General features: G+C 38.6%; 1 protein-coding gene and 1 pseudogene across 1 annotated transcript; both read right to left on the bottom strand.

The window, feature by feature from the left end:
• Positions 1-1,752: 1,752 nt before the first annotated feature.
• Positions 1,753-9,994, bottom strand: LOC122031544 (annotated as a pseudogene).
• A 2,398-nt stretch (positions 9,995-12,392) lies between these two features.
• On the bottom strand, positions 12,393-15,077 carry LOC122031543. The gene is made up of 3 exons (XM_042590645.1): positions 14,003-15,077; positions 13,683-13,786; positions 12,393-13,577 (listed from the first exon to the last, which is right to left on the bottom strand). The coding sequence occupies exons 1-3, from the start codon at positions 15,075-15,077 to the stop codon at positions 12,393-12,395; spliced, it is 2,364 nt and encodes a 787-aa protein (XP_042446579.1).
• Positions 15,078-17,784: the final 2,707 nt, after the last annotated feature.

The raw sequence follows: 17,784 nt of genomic DNA, 5'->3' as shown, positions 1-17,784 counted from the left end.
CTAGGGTTGCCCATTCAGGAGTCCTAGGAAATGTGTTAACCGTGTACCTTAGCGAATCTCGGTTGGTTATTTTTTCTTCAAGATTCGTGAGTCCAATGATGAGTTCTTTGATTCTTGAGTAGAGGTGTGTGACGATTTCGCCTTCTTCTAACCGGAGATTGTTGATCTAGTTCCGGAGAAGATCCCGTTTCGTAAGTTTTGCCTCTGAGGTCCCTTTGTATAGTTCCAGGAATTTCTCTTAGAGCTCCTTGGTTGACTCGTAGGCTCTGATCTGGTTTACCTCTTGTGGCGATAAAACGCTCAACAGATGAAACCTTGTCATTTGCTATGAAGTCGACTTGCTCCTTTTTCATCCATTGATGTTTATCTTTATCGTTCCCTTGCTGATCCTTCGATGCTACAAAACCAAACTTCACTATTATTAATAATTCAAAGTCTTCTTTTTCCAAATCGCGAACTCCCCCTCGAACTTCGATGGATAGATGCTCGATCCAATAATCGTCTATGCTTCAGTTGACGGTTAGTTCTTCTGAGACGGTTGGGTTCTTTCTGATACCAATTATAGGACCAAAAGGAATTCAGATATCTTCACAATGATATGATATTGTCCACTTTGAGTCTAAGCCCTCATAGTTTTGCTCTTGAACTTTACCTAAAAAGTCTCATACCAATGGAGATATTTTTCTCTTATAAACATGATCTTTCCTATTTGATTTCATTGTGAGACTATGCTTGCAACTTTAGAACCCCAACAAACACATGAGATCTTGGGGTCGAAATTCGGTGCGTCCGAATTTGTCTTCCCCCATACCTTAGCCACCTACACTAATGGCTAGTAGTCACCCGTGATTTACCTCCTCCGTATTAGCCTAGAGACGGGTTGACGAGGGCATTGGGAGCGAGCAAATCACCTTTTGCCACATTGTATAGGTTTCACGTGAGCCCCCGAAGCTATGATGCAGTGGCAAGACATCTAGGTTGTTACTCAGACACCCACGATTCAATCCCTAGCTATGGTAAATTTACAAGATTTTTTTCCTCCAAATGGGACGCACAACTAAAGGATGTTGGGCTTCTTGGCCACCCGTCACGAATGCTTCCCGATTTACCCTGATGGTCGGTAGAAAAATTCCGTGGGGCAAGGCCGATCACCCCCAGGGTTAGTGAATGAGACTAACTGGGTTTATCACTATTGCACCTCTAGAACTAGTCAATAAAGCTAACTGGTTTATCATTGTGTAGGTTTCACGTGTCCTCTTGGGACGCGGTTTAGTGGCTAACACATAAAGTACTACCAATATGATGTTTGGAGTTTGAATCTCGACATAATCGAGATAAATATCTCCCTCATATCAATCACTATTCCAAGGACTAATAGCCACCCGTGATTTACCTTCTTCGTATTGACCCTAGACGAATTGACGGGGCACTGAAGGCGAATGTAATCCCATTTTACCAACTTGTGTTAGTTTCACAATGTCCTACAGAGTATCCAGTTGACTCTCGACAGACACATGCCTGAAAAGATAATAAGCACGAACATGTAAAGCTCAAAGGCACGTAAGAAAAACTATCAAAAAAATTAAGATTATTAACCATAAAAAAAATACATCGAACTAAATATCATCCCAAGAAAAACTATAAGTATGAGACCAGCAGAAATGAGTTAGAAGTAATTACCACTTAGGACAGTAAAATTTTCAACACTTTAATCTCAACGTCAAAATCTAGAAATAAGTATAGACAACAGAATCATTCATGCATCTGAGTGTATACTTGCACATTTTGATGAACAACAGGCATGTTGACAGCCCCCATAACAACATCTATTTTGGCTTCAAGCTTTGAGTTGCGAATGAGATCTGTTATCCAAGCCAGAGATTCATCATAGGTCATGTTCAAGTTCAACTTTTCAGCAAGCACACTATTTAGCAATTGACAACAATCAACTTTAATACAACTTGTCAGTTAAGGTGCAAAAACATTCCAGAAGACAAAACAAAATATTTAAAAATAAAATGAAAACTTTAATATATAAAAGTCCAGCAGTAGTTTTACCTTGAAGTTAACTTTTTATCAAAACTAGACATCTTAACATCAAATATGACAGCCAACATAATGAATTTAACACTATTACCAGATTCTATATCTATATCTAAAAAGGACATAATAAAGGTCATTTGTTATGATACACATGTTCCAAAATCTAGAGACGCATAGGACTACCTAATATCAATGCATCCATGGATGCGACATAGTCTCAAAAATAAAGAGACGGGTATTTTCAAGGAATTCAGCCCTCAATGGGACAGTAATGAAGTTGGAATCTCCAACCCGTTTGCTAAGGAAGGGATCATTCAAAATCACCTAGGTAACAAAAGAACAAAAAATGTATCATTTCAAATGAGAGCATTAAATTGTGATCTAACATGCAAGAACCAAGTAAATGTTTCAGGAAAGAACAAAGGAAAAGAGAAGTTTCATATTTCTCAGATGTAAAAAAAAAGCCTAAAATAAAAAGATTTTTCTAGAAAGTTTAGTTAGTTTTTAAATAATGCATATCAATGAATGTAAGAAATGATATGATGAATATACATGTCGAAGAAATAAAATTTGGTTGTTGCTTGAGCTTGATGTTAATCACTTCAAACAAGTGAGCGATCACCTGAAAAGAATTTAGATGGAACGATGAAGGCTTTATCATAACTAACTTCCAAATCAGGATTGTCTTGGATATATATATATATATATATATAGTCACAGTAAACTAAAGCACATCTTCAAACAAAAAGGCCTCTTCCCACATATACAACTATCTTAATTGCAAACTATTTAACTTGGAGACAAAGGAAGTAATTTGCAAGAGGGAAAAAGGAAGGATACAAGAATTAAATTTTCTTATATACAGTCTTCTGAGGTTTTACTTTGATGAAATTGAAAGGGAAGAAGTAATCCGATTAAGGAAGAAATGGATTCAAGAAGAAATGGAAAGAAGAATCTAGATATAATTAAATTATTTACTACACTCTTCTTTTCAAGAGAAAAAATTGGCAAACTAATTTATTGTTTACATTTATTTTCCTCCTATTTCCCTCCAAGTCAACAATACATAAGTGTGCATTAGAAAATGTCTTCTCAAAGTGGGCCTCCGACACTTTAAGCAAATTCAGTCTTCATCATGTGCTCAAAGCATATCATACCAATACATAATCTTATAAATAATTATTTTGTCAATGCAAAAGAAGATGCACATTAGAAAAGAAACATTCCCAAAGCAATTTCTTAATTATTACAATAATGGAACGAGATTAAGATAAATATTCCAATTAGAATTATTAAGGCCAAATAAATTGTATTACTTGATGAAACTTACTTGCTCACAATCCTTAAGTTTCTTCATAATTTCATTAAAGTCATATTTAACATATAAGCATATTTCTCCTTCTTTTGTGATGATGACAACAGTGGCAAAGTATCAGAGAAGGTGATGAGCATTTGTTTGAATAGCATTCAAGTACCTGACAAGATGAAGAAAAAAAGAATATTTCAGAGAGAGCTTGTAGCTCAGAAATGAAGATTGTTCATCTCATATTATAGCCAGTTCATGCTTTTAACTACATGCTACAATTATTCATTCTAAAATTGAGCAATTCAGTAAATCCTCTCTTTTGTCACTAAAAGTCAGCTATTATTGTTTGCCAAATCCCTTGTAGAAAGGTGTCCACCAAAAAGGAGTTTTATCTAGTGTTTCCAATTACAAAACCTATCATAAGAATAAGCTTTCAAAATCTTCATTTTGTCATAGTCCATGTCCTCTAATTCTCAAAATGTTTATTCTGTGGTCTTTCTACCACATTGAAATGGTGTTTCAAATACATCAGAATATGATACATTTTCAAGCCTATGTAGCACTTCTAAAGATTTTTTCAGAAATCACACAGAGAAAAAAATAGGTTATATAAAAGGAAAGTGTGGAGAGCTATCCAAAATACACATATCTTAGTAAAATGAACCAAGCATTTCAATGGCAACTTTTTCAGGGTCAGTTACAAAAATCCTATCACTTCATAAAATTCTATGCAAGAATTTATGGCCGGTGATACTCCAATCGCGTAAATGATTTTTATCACATAAGATAACATTTCCTTGTGTCTATCTCTATTCTTTGCACCATCTGCTCTAATCAACTCCCATAAATATAGAATCAGTTTGTTGCCTTTGAACCTATCCTCATCATCTTAAATAATTAGACTCTGGTGCAGCTAATTAGAACAATAGTTGAGCGAGCCAATACTGAGTAATAGTTGCAGGCATCTCACTAACTAGGCCATAGTCATCAAACAGGTTTTCTATTATGATCCAGTTGTTTCTAAGCATGATCTACACTGGTTCTAAGGTGCCTTTAAGTGATCAGAAAATTAGCTAGTAGAAAAAACAAGGCACAAGTGAAAATACAAGCACAAAACCAGTGAGTAAAGAGAAGGTTTATTCTGAAATTCAAATGATGAATAAAGAGTAATATGGTACAACCAACACAAGCATGTAACGAGATTGATAGACTAGTGGGGCAATGGCAAAGGGTATATAGAAATGCATATCATCCTCCACGGGAATAATTGTTCTGTGATAAGGAAAAAAATTCTACATAGCAAGTCATTAAAGCTAAGTGACTGAAAAACTATTAATAAAAAAATGATTAAGTACAAATTATAGATGCAAAATATTGGAAAAAAGAAAGTTTAGTGGGACAAGAGGAGCACCTGTGACCTGTCCTAGAAGAATAAATCATTGATACTATTTCTTCCATTTTCATGGTTAAAGAAGATGAAAAGGCTCCAGTGCATCAACCAGATTCTGTTCTGCAACTGATTTAAAGGAGAAGAAAAGCTCTGCACAGTATGCAAACAAAACAGAAAGGATTAAAGTGAGCAAGATAACACTTCTAAGACCAAACTCTATGGATTAAATAACAAATAGTACCTTTGAATCAGTTATCTCTTTGAGACGATTGAGCTCCTGGAGAGCAACATCCCAATTTTGCATTAAAATTTCGGCAGCAAGTTTTCCCCACAGCGCCCTTAGTGCACAGGGCGTGAAATTGGTACAAATAATCAGCAGCGCCGGAGTACTTACCACACTCAAATTGGAATTTTGCGTACTGATAAAAGGCCTCAATCTGATCAGTGCCAATCTACTCAAAGGGCAATGCGAAAAAAATCATCATCAACTGCTCATAAAATAACCTTTTTTGCTACTCGTTGCCTACAACTTGACAAATTACAGCAGCAGGCATAAACACTACAAACTTTATAAACAGCAGACAGATATTACATCATTTAGATGAAACCCGTCCCTCTTAATTTGCATAAATGAATTCGAAATATCAAAACTGAAAGCTGTCGTGCAGCATTTGGATGTTATACTGTCTGTCGGGCCTCAATTCCTGAACCAAGTTAGCATCTTGACGAAAGGATATGAGCGGCGCTATAGATTCTTCAAGAGATTTCAACGTAGAGACGACCTCCGCCCTCCTATCCACCATGGCTGCAAAACCCGCAAACTACACACCAGATGAACTACAAAACAAAAAAGGAGAATAAACAACGGGAGCAAAGAGGACCTTGGGGAACGTCTTCTGTATGGTAAAGGGCCTTATGGATATTCATGGCGTAATCGACCATGTTGGTGTGGGAGAGAAGCTGGATCATGGCCTTGATAATCGTACAGCTCCTGCTCTTGCAAAAACTCGGGGAGCGGGAATACAAGGATGATGCATATAAGCGGCAACGATCAACCATACTTTTGAAATGGACGGTGATGATGGTGCGCAATGAACTAATCGATGGTTAAGACATTTTGAAATAGACGGTGATGATTAGAAGCGATAATTTAATCGACGGTTGCTTTATATCATATTTTTTATAATAATTAAATATTTAAGCTTCTAGACTATTCTTATTTCTCCTTATAAATAGATGTCCAGACGCGACTTCTAGGGATGACAATTTTACCGGAATCCGATGGACGATCTGATACCCGACCCGAATGAAGGAGGGTATGGAGGGACTATCAATACCCGATACCCGACTCGAATACCTGATTAAATAATATATATACATATATTAAAGAAAATTTTATTTTTTAAAATCAACTTGCTATTTTTGTTGATATTAGGTGGAGACTATATAGATGTTTAATCTATTTTTTTAATTATATATATATATATATATATATATATATATATATATATATATATATATAGAGGATGTTAATTTTAATATATTTTTGTTGAATGATAATATTGGATAGAAAGAAGAAAAATTAAAACTATAGAAGATATTCGATCATTTAATGTTTATGAATATACTCATCGGAGATCCTATACCTGATGGATATAAGGATGAAGGATATAAAATCCGATCCGAATCTGATCCATTATCATCTCTAGCGACTTCCTATTTTCCTCCTAAATCTCTTCTCTACTCCGTTATATATGAAGTTCTTGCTCTTCTCTCCGGCTCTTCTCTCCGGCGATGGCGATTCAAATTCCAGGAGGTATGTCCTAGACTTATTTTTTATTTAACATTCTTGTTTCATTTTAGAGATGGCTGTCATTTCAAATTTTGAATCTTGTCAACATTGTTATTATTATTTTTTCTTCTTTTTTGTATTCGTTTGTTTCACCAGTTAATCATCCGGACACTTCTGCTACATTCGATAAACTAATGAGTTCATACCGAACCTGTTTGGACAAGGTAACAGAACTAATCAGATAATTCTAGACTTAAATATTCATCTAGAACATCTAGAACAGCTCAAAATGATGGATACGCCGCCGAGTATATCTTAGACATCTAGGGAAAATCAAACTAATCATCAACCAGGGGAAGCAGTAGCGGAGCCCAACCATTTTGAGAAGAAGAAGCAGTGCCGCTTTGGAAGCGATTGCAATTTCGCTCATGGCTCGGGTGAACTATATCCTATTCTTCGTCACCCTTTGTATTGGACCAAACCCTACATGCGATTAGGGGTGAGCAAAAATTCGGTAAAATCGAATTAATAGAACCGAACAGACCGAATTTAGGAATTCGGTTCGGTTAATTCAGTTTTCATTTTTTTTAAAAAAATTCGATTCGATTTTCGATGAATTCAATTCGGTTTCGATTTTAAGTTTTGTAATTCGGTTAAACTGAATAAAAATATTTCTTAATTTTTTTATTTAAAAATATAATAAATAAAATAAATCTCATCTTTTTTTAATTAAAATCAAATAAAGTTTTAAAATTCGGTTAATTCGGTCAAAAACCGAATTAACCGATCTTTTATCGGTTCGGTCGATTCGGTTTTTGTAGAGAATTCGGTTGGTTCGGTTGGTTGAAAAAAAAATCGATTTGTTCGATTTTCGGTCAATTCGATTTGGTTAGTTCGATTTTGACCGAATGCTCAGTCCTACATATGATTCCATTATGAAGGATTTTATTCGTACGGAGAAAAGTGCCATTTTTTTCATTGGTACCGTAATTCCGCTTTGTTCTTTCTTCAAAGTGAATAAGTTAGATTTGTATTGGGGTGAGTAATAGTTTGGTTAAATCAAATAGATCGATCAAATTGATCGAATTTAAAAATTCGATTCGGTTTATTCAGAAATTTAAATTTTTTTTTCAAAAAATTGATTAATTCGATTCAGGTTCGGTTTTGAATTTTTTATTCGGTTAAACTAAATAGACCGAATAGATCGTTTTTTTGAAATCGATTTTTTAGACTATAAATTTTAGAACGAATCAAATTTTTATTAAGTTGAACTATTTTTTTTAAAAAAATTGATTTATCGGTTTGTTCGGTTTAATTAAAAATTCAATTCAATTCGATTTTTATCGAAAATCGATTCGGTTCAATTTATTCGGAAAAAAAACTAATTCAGTTCGATTAATTCGACCGCTAAATCCGTAGAACTGATACCAGATTATACTTTGATTTTTTACTCTACTGTTTTTTACATTTTCAAAATTGTATTGTTGTATTTTGCATATACCTTCTCTTGTAAGTGTTTTTTTACATTTAGAACTGATACTCCGGCATTATTCTTTTTACATTTTCAGTTTTATTATATTTTTCTCCCCTTGTAAGAAGTGGTATTTTAACTCTTTAATTGCTACAAAATTAAATGGTACTATTACACAATTATAAAAACAAATCATATTTTCATATAAATTTTTTTTAATTTACATTTTCAAAATTGTGTTGCTGTATTTTTCATATACCTTCTCTTATAAGTGGTATTTTTACATTTAGAACTGATACTATACTCCGGTATTATTTTTTTTTACATTTTCAGTTTTATTATATTTTTCTCCAGTGGTAAGAAGTGGTATTTTAACTCTTTAATTGCTACAAAATTAAATGGTACTATTACACAATTATAAAAACAAATCGTATTTTCATATAAATTTTTTTAATAAAATTCAGTTACAAAAATAAGTAATATTTAAATAAGTAATATTTAAAGACATGACTTCTCCTCTGATTTTACAACTTATGTGAAACCCAACAGTATTTGTCTTCATAAGGCCTGTGAAGGCGTAGACCATTAAAATCTATGTCTAGAGCCTCTCTTATATTAGGGTCATATTGATATATCTATGTATATATTAATTTTAGAAATATATGAGTTTGGATAGTAATATTTAAAATTTTGATTAAATCAATTTTAATTAATATTTATTTTTATCAATAATTTTAATTTTTTTACTAATCAAGTTTATTCCATAATTTTTATTTTTTATTTAATTATTTTTTTATAAATTAAAGTTAAATATTTTTTTATTTTTTACTCATTAAATTTAGATTTGATTTAGAATTTATTTTTTTTTACTTGAACGTGAGATTTGGTGGTTAATTTTTATTATTTTTATTAAAATTTTTAATCTTTTATTAATAAAAAATTAATTTACTGAAAAAAATTAAGTTGATTAATAAATTAAAAATATTTATGAGTTATACTTATTTTTTTTTATAAAAATATTTTTAAAAGTTAAAATCATATTTAATATTTTACTATTATTCCTCTCTAAATTTTTTTCTCTCTCTTTAAATTTAGCAAAGTTAGAATTAATAAAAAGACAATTCGATAAATAAAACTCTTGATAATACAAAATTTCAAAGAATGATCTATTATATGTAGTAGACAATAATAATTTTATTTTTACGTCAAGTCTGTCTTTTATCGAAATTAAAATTTACTTATAAAAAATTTAAATAGCAATTAAAAGATATGTTATTAGAATTATTATAATTTATTTCTCAACAAATTAGTTAATATTTTAAAGATATTATTGATAAAATTTAATTTAATTTATTTAATTTAAAAATATCGATTAGATAAATATGTTTTTTTTTAATAAATTATGCTTCAATGAATTTTTATATTTTAAATTTTATTAATAAAAAAAGTGAGTTTTCATAAGAGTAATGCTGTTTTCAATTGTGAAAATAAATTTTTTATAATATATAAATTGTCCTTTCAAAATTTACTAATAAAAATTAAATATCTCTAATAATATTTTATAAAAAAAAATCTACTTTTTTAAAAATATTATTTATTTTTTAAAAATATTAAAGCTTTAGAAAAAAATTTCTGCTAGGACCTTATGAATTCGTTGAGACGGCCTGTCTTCGATCCCTCATGTATGAACTGAGGCTGCAACACTCCCTCAGCCTTGGGTGCTTCTCCTTTGCACCCTACGCCCAACTCTTCATTCTTTGCCTCCGCACTTCTGGCCTCACGATTGCCCTGGGCTGCCCAAAGCAGAGTTCGACGCTAGCCCGCCTAGGCTCCTATGCCTTCACCTTCTCGCTCGAACTCTTCGAGGGCCTCCCTATTGGATCCGGTTTCCCCAACTAGCGCTTCACCTCCCCGTAGCAGCTCCACCTCCTCATCGGCCTCCCCACTGACGCCCTCCTCCGAGAGATCGTCGGGGGAATCAAGCGAGTGCATGACACTGCAGTCTCAACACGATAATGAAGGAAAGGTCCTGCTCAAGACCCAGAGGATCGTGCTGCGGTACAGCAACTTCTACCTACCAGTAACCAGTGGCAGCCTGTCTCGCCGGTAACCCGTAGTTCTACGCAGGAGGCGGTTATGTGCGACATGTGGAGCTCGACCTTGCTGACTTCTGCGGAACGAGCGGCCGCGAGGGTGGTCGGCAGGAGTAGCGACGCCGGATGGTGGAGCTCCGGAGAGTGAGTTCATGGGAATCAAATGGGGAGCAACGACTGGAGGCTATTTAATGACAGTAAAATTTTCAAAAGAAAAAGAAAAAAAAAAAGCAGAATTAACTGTTAAAAAAATAATAAAAATATTATTGCCATCGCATATATTATTATTATTTGTTAGTGAGTAGTGACTTCCGAGTTGCGAGCTTATTGCCAACAGACAGCTTCGCCCGCCATTGACATTGTAAAATGGACGGCTTTCCTAAGTTAAGCACAGTGGCCATTTTGTTAGGAATTTCCTCCCATATTTGTTGGCACATCATCGATGAATAACAAAGGATACAGAAAAAAAGAAAAAAAAAATACACGTAGTACTAAAAAAAAAATACAATAGCAAGGGGAAGAAAAACTGCATAGGTGGAAAACAATGCACAAATAATTGAAAATAGAAACAGGAGAAACTTTAGTTCTGAGATCTGATTTGTTTCACAGCTTCGACCCCTTTAAATACAACTCAAGTGATAAGATTTAACCATAAGAATAGGATGACTCATACCACTAAAATAGGAAAGATTAATATCACAGAAAAATAAATAAATCATGAACGAGAAACTTGCGGAAGGAGAAATAAAACGTGGCCATGCCATGTCCGAATTATTTTCCTACATTTACTCCCCCTAATTCTGACATGGCTCTAAGTCACGAACGCCGAGTAATTGTCGCATGACAGCTAACTTCACTCCTGGCAGTGCTTTAGTCAATACATCAGCTCGCTGTTCTCCAGTATTAATGAACTCAACCACAATCTGTCCATTCTCAACACATTCTCTGATAAAATGAAATCTTGTATCTATATGCTTGCTTCGACCATGGAATACTGGATTCTTCATGAGTGCTATAGCAGATTTGTTGTCAACAAACAACGTTACCGGCTTTGGCTTTTCACCGGTTAATTCGCTAGTAAGACTCCTCAACCACAAAGCATGGCAGGCCGCAGTTGTGGCTGCAATGAATTCTGCCTCACAAGATGAAAGCGCCACTGTCTTATGTTTCTGTGAATTCCAGGACACCAAACTTTCATTAAAATAGAAAGTCATTCCACTTGTGCTTTTCCTCCCATCGAGATCGCCGGCTAAATCACTGTCCGAGTAGCCGAATATACTAATTTCCTGGGGTCCCTTTATGTAAGTAAGTCCAAAATGTATTGTACCTTTCAAATACCTGAGAATCTGTTTGACCACTTTGTGATGCATTGTTGTAAGCCTTTCCATGTATCTGCTCGCCATCCCGACAGGATATGACAAGTCTGGTCGTGTGTGTAGCAAATATCTCAGGCAACCAATGACGCATCTGTACTCTGTGGCATCAACTGGAGTCCCTTCCAAGTCTTTATGTAGTTGTGTCTTGGGTTCCATCGGATGTTTTGTGGCATTACAATCTGCCATCTTGAATTGAGACAGAATTTTCTTAGCATAAGTTGATTGTCTAAGTAAAATTCGGCTCTTCTGTTGTTCCACTTCAATCCCTAAGTAGTAGGAGAGAAGACCCAAATCACTCATCTCAAATTCTATCATCATTTGTTGCTTGAACTTGTTGATTCTTCCTGTGCTACTTCCTGTCACGATGAGGTCGTCGACATACACTCCAACAAGTATACTTGCTTCTCCTTCACCTCTTGTATATACTGTATGTTCTTGAATACATTTTTTGAAGCCGAGCTCTACCAGACTCCTGTTCAGCCGCATGTTCCAAGCTCGTGGAGCCTGCCGCAGTCCATAGAGGACCTTGAATAACCTGTACACCTTATGTTTCTGATTTTGTACCTCAAACCCTTCCGGTTGAGAGACGTATATTTCTTCTTCTAACTCTCCGTTAAGGAATGCTGACTTCACATCTAGATGGTGTACCTCCCAGCTTCGATTCCCTGCAAGTGCAAGAATGACTCGAATAGTATCAAGTCTAGCGACCGGTGCAAATACCTCTTCAAAGTCGATGTCTTGTCTTTGTACATAGCCTTTAGCAACTAATCTTGCTTTATACTCAACAACTTTCCCAGCTGAATCTTTCTTCAGTTTGTACACCCACTTTAGGCCAATAGGTTTGTGGCCTAATGGGAGCTCAGTTAGGGTCCAGGTCTTGTTCATCTTAATAGTTTCAAGTTCTTCCTCCATTGTTTCATACTAGCAAGCCTCGGTTGCAGCCTCTTGGTAACAAGTCGGCTCTTCAGACATCATCAGCATTTCCTCATTCTCTTCTTCATCAATACCAACCACTTCCTCAGTGTTGGCATAGATATCGGCAATGGACCTAAACCGAACTGGCCCTTCATGAGAGTCAGGTGAGGTAGTTGTATGGGTGCTCGATGATGATGTAGATGGACTTGATGCTCTTGTCATGGGTACCACGACTGTTGCTGGTGGTGCGACATCTTCTGTTCCTGCCTCAATGTCTGCTACAACAATCACCTCGTCGGTGTCGAGTGTATCCTCCACCATAAACTCCGGTAAGTTTTCTTCATGGTTAGCACCTGCAGTCCATGTCCATTCACTATTTTCTTGAAATACTACATCTCTACTTACTTGTAGCTTGTCATGCCTTGGATCAAATAGACGATGAGCTTTGCAGCCTTCCTCGACACCCAAGTATACCATGGGTGAACTTCTGTCGTCAAGTTTCTTCAGGTGAGGGGTTGTATTTTTCACGTATGCAACACAACCGAACACTCTCAAGTGGGCGAGATGTGGCTTTCTCCCCATCCAGGCTTCAAATGGGGTACGGTCTCCTAGCGCCTTAGTTGGGAGACGATTTAGCAGATAGACAGCATGCCTAACTGCCTCTCCCCAGAACCTTGCCGGCATATGTGTACCCTTGAGGAGAGATCTTGCCATGGCCATCACAGTGCGATTACGGCGCTCTACAACGCCATTCTGTTGGGGTGTGTAGGGAGCCGTAAGGTGCCGCTCGATCCCTTCATTTTCACAGAATCGAGTGAACTCTGTGGATAGAAACTCACCGCCACGGTCTGTCCGAAGTGTTTTGATCTTGTACTCAGTCGTGTTCTCCGTCACAGACTTGAATTTCTTGAATGTTTGGAATACATCTTTCTTTGCTGCCAATACAAATACCCACATCCATCTTGTACAATCATCAACAATCAAAAAGAAATATTTGTTACCAGCCAGTGTACTTGGTGAAATTGGCCCGCAAATATCAGCATGGAGAAGTTCCAACGACTTTGTCGCTCTAAAGTTTGCTTGGTGCAGGAATGGTGACCTTGCATGTTTAGCGACCACACATACCTCGCAAAGCTTGTTCGGCAGGGGCAATGGAGGCACATCAACTACCAATTTCTTCTCCCCTAACAGCTTCACATCGTGAAAATTGACATGCCCGAGCCTTGTGTGTCATAACCAGGTTGGGTCTTCTAGGCTTGCTAGGAGACAGACTTGCTTGCATGTCTTCAAGGTTACCTTGTACAAGCGATTTTGTGTTCGCTTTACCCGCATCAAGAGCTTCCCGCACCTATCAATCACCTTCATGATATCTTTCTCCATGTGCACTTCGTTCCCAGTTTCTGTCAATTGACCGAGACTTATGATATTACTACAAAGTTTCGGAATATAGTATACCTCGTGGAGAGCCTTCCGATCGCCATTCTTGCATTCGAACACAACCATCCCCTTGCCCATGATCTCAATGGTTGATCCATCGCCAAATCTCACCCTCCCGGTGATGGTTTCATCTAGTTCTTGAAACTTCTCGCGATGGCCAGTCATGTGGTTGCTGGCACCATTGTCAAGGTACCAGATGTCTTTATCTTCTTTCTTAACGCCGCGGTAAATCTCCGGTAGCAACCTATCTTCACTGAGCAGAATGGTATTCTGCCGCTCACGCCTAGTGTCAGACTCCTCGTGGGACACGGTCATCATCAGTGCCGGCTCTTCATCGGTGGCACAAGTGAGGTGAGCCTCATCATCACACCGCTTGTTGTAGCATTCGGACGCATAATGCCCCATTTTCTCGCAATTGAAACATTTTATATGTCTCTTGTCTCGAGTGCCACTGTTGTTGCCGCTAGTCCCTCCTGCACTGTCTTGGCATTGCGTACCACAGCCACGACCGCACCCTCGCCCACGTCCACGCCATTTGCCACGACTAGGGCTGCTGGACCCACACCCCTTTCCTCCTGACGAAGTGTCCACGTTGCTCCCCTTCTGTCGCATTTGCCATTCAGCATGAGTTAATAGGAGCTCACCTTCAGTGCCGTTGGTGTTGCTGCGTAGTCGTAGCGTTCGTTCTTCGTACGCCTTCAGTCGCCCTATAACCTCCTCAAATGGTATAGACTCAAGGTCGTAGAATTGCTCAATACCAGCAACAATAGGAAAGAATTTATCAAGGACAGAATCGAGCAATTTTTTTACCAACGAGGAATCTTCAAGCGTGGCTCCAAGGGTGGAGAACTTGCTGCTTAGGGCGCTGAGTTTGCTAGCAAACTCATCAATCGTTTCGGTCTCTTTCATCCGGAAAGCGTCAAACTCGCTCTTCAATGTTTGTACACGTGCCTTCTTCACTCGATCACTACCAAGGTACCTCGTCTTGAGGCTGTCCCAGACTTCCTTCGCCATCTTCTTTGTTGCGATCTGGAGAAGGATGTCTTCGGGGACACACTGCAGGATGTATGCACGTGCATTTTTGTCCTTCTTTGCATCCACCTGGGCTCCTTCCGCTGGCTCCACCGCCTCCCAGACTCCCTGGGCATCAAGGATCGCCTCTGTCTTTATTGCCCACACAGTATAATTGTGAGGACTTAGCATCGGATAGGGAAATGGCACTCCGCCGTTCTCCTTTACTGGGATGCTCGACATTTTATGGAGTCGTAGATTCTTGAATGTCTTATACTACCAACGCTCTGATACCAAGTGTTGGCACAGAATCGATGAATAACAAAGGATGCAGGAAAAAGGAAAAAAAAACACACGTAGCACTAAAAAAAAACACAGTAGCAAAGGGAGAAAAACTGCACAGGTGGAAAGCAATGCACAAATAACCGAAAATAGAAACAGGAGAAACTTTAGTTCTGAGATCTGATTTGTTTCACAGCTTCGACCCATTTAAATACAACTCAAGTGATAAGATTTAACCATAAGAATAGGATGACTCATACCACTAAAATAGGAAAGATTAATATCACAGAAAAATAAATAAATCATGAACGAGAAACTTGCGGAAGGAGAAATAAAACGTGGCCATGCCATGTCCGAATTATTTTCCTACAATATTTACCTTATTTCTTTCTCCCCTTCCGTTAAACTCCAAACATATGCTTAGGAAGGAAAAGCAATGGGTGACTCTCTTTGAATGAATGCAGCTTTCAACCTTTTGACCACGACAGCTTCCTTCATTAACATCTCATCTCTGTAGGTTGCGACTTCGCCTCCGCGCTGCTTCTTTCTCTTCTTGGTTTCTGCTTTCTTTGCCTGGCCCATTCCTCCTCTTCTTCTTCAGCAGGTTCTTGAGGAAGAGTGTGGAAGTAAACTAGAGAGCCAAAGGGAAAGTCACGAGGAAAGAGGATCAACATGCTGAGGCAGCAGGTTGTCGGCATTTGGCTGATCTACCAGATATATGAAGTACTCCCATGACCACAGAAAGGCCTATGAGGACAAGCTCATTATTATTGCGAGGCAGTCTGAGCTCACAAGCTTTGGCAGGAAGGGCCTTTTCCCTTTTGCAGGGAAAGAAGAGGCTGAGCATGGAGAAATTAAGGAGATCGAAGGTGAGGGAAGCTGAACCTTCTGAGCAAAAGTAACAGATTGCTCAGAAAGTGGATGACCAAGAACATGAAGAGCACTCACACGAGGCTCTAGAGAAAAGCTTCAGGAGCGACGATGACTCTCACTAGTGAGGTATGTTGGTGCAACCTTAGGTCAAGGTTGACCTGGTTGACCTGACTCGAGTTGACTTGACTCGAGTTATGTTTTGATGTTTGACGATGTTTGACGAGAAGAGAGTTGTATTCTTGATGTTTGACAAGAATAGGTGTTTGGGAGATTGTAGGTGCAACCTTAGGTCAAGGTTGACCTGATTGACCTGATTCGGGAAAAGTCCAAGCAGGGACCTTGGCACGCGAAAAGTCCAAGTATGGAGACTTGGCACTGGAAAAGTCCAAGTACGGAGACTTGGCACGGGGAAAAGTCCAAGTATGGAGACTTGGCACTGGAAAAGTCCAAGTACGGAGACTTGGCACGGGGAAAAGTCCAAGCAGGTAGCTTGGCACGCGGAAAGTCCAAGTATGGAGACTTGGCACGGGGAAAGTCCAAACAGGGAGTTTGGCACGGGGAAAAGTCCTGGTGAGTGAAGCCAGGCAGTCGGGAAGTCATGGTGAGTGAAGCCAGGCAGTGGGAAAGTCCTAACTGGGATGTTAGGCAGTGTGGAAAGTCCTGGTGAGTGAAGCCAGGCAGTGGGAAAGTCCTAACTGGGATGTTAGGCAGTTGGAAAGTCTTGGTGAGTGAAGCTAGGTGAAAGTCCTAACTAGGAGGGAAATCCTGGTGAGTGAAGCCGGTGAAAGTCTGGTGAGTGAAGCTGCAGGAAAATCCGATGGATCGGGGATGATCGGACATCCGTGTTGAGGAAAGTCCAAGTAGGTCAAAGGATTGACCGGACACTTCATGGGAATTCTAGCAGTCAAGGGAGTGACCAGATGCTAGGAATGAAGTATCAACAGTCGAGGTTGACCAAATGTTGGTTTGAAGGCTTGGGACTTGGTTTGGGCAAAACCAAGTCACTAGTTATCTGATCGGTCCGTGACCGATCAAGAATCGATCGCGGCGCTCTCGAACAAGCGCCTCTTCTCGGACTGCGTCGTCGACGGGGTGAAATGCGGGCCCGACGGCCTGCGGACCGACGTCGACGGCAATCTCTGGGTGTCGAGCAATGCCGGCCGGGCCGTGGGCTACAACGGCGTCACCGTCTGGACCGATCCAGGAACTAGCCGTTGCGACGCAACGGCTAGATTTCTTCTGTGTTTTCTTCGCTGTTTCTTCTTCGCAGGTATAAAGGAGGCGAGGGCATCTTCTATGCTATAGTTCTTTCTCTTCTTTTCTGCTACAGAGCTGCTGTTCTGGTGCTTGAGCTTTGTTGAGCTCTTCTTCGCAAGCTTCGCATGAGCTTCTTCCTTCGGCTGGGACTCCGACTGAGCTGCTGCTGTGGTTGGCGTCTGAGAAGCTGTTGCTTCTTCAACAGTCGACAAGAAGGCAAGGGTTGTTTACATTTGCTGTGTATTTATTTCTTGCTTCTCTTGTATTTGTACTCCTTATCTTGCTGTTGCAAGAAGTAGTTGTGGCGAGGTTTCTCCACCCATAAGGAGCTCATATTTAGCCGGTTCTCCGGGGACTCATCCACCGACGGATTGGTAGGCTTCGTCCACCTTACGGACACGCCGAGGAGTAGGAGTTCATCTCCGAACCTCATTACATCGGTTTGTTTTTTCTTCTCCTTAGTTTCTTCCTTGTATTTCCGCTGCGACTAACCCTAACTGTAGGAAGAACGCGAGAATTTGGGGCGACTATTCACACC

The sequence above is a fragment of the Zingiber officinale genome, chromosome 11A (genome assembly GCF_018446385.1).
Source record: "Zingiber officinale cultivar Zhangliang chromosome 11A, Zo_v1.1, whole genome shotgun sequence".
Lineage (NCBI taxonomy): Eukaryota > Viridiplantae > Streptophyta > Magnoliopsida > Zingiberales > Zingiberaceae > Zingiber > Zingiber officinale.
The sequence above is the reverse complement of the archived record's forward strand: the minus strand, read 5'-3'. Positions and strand labels throughout refer to the sequence as shown.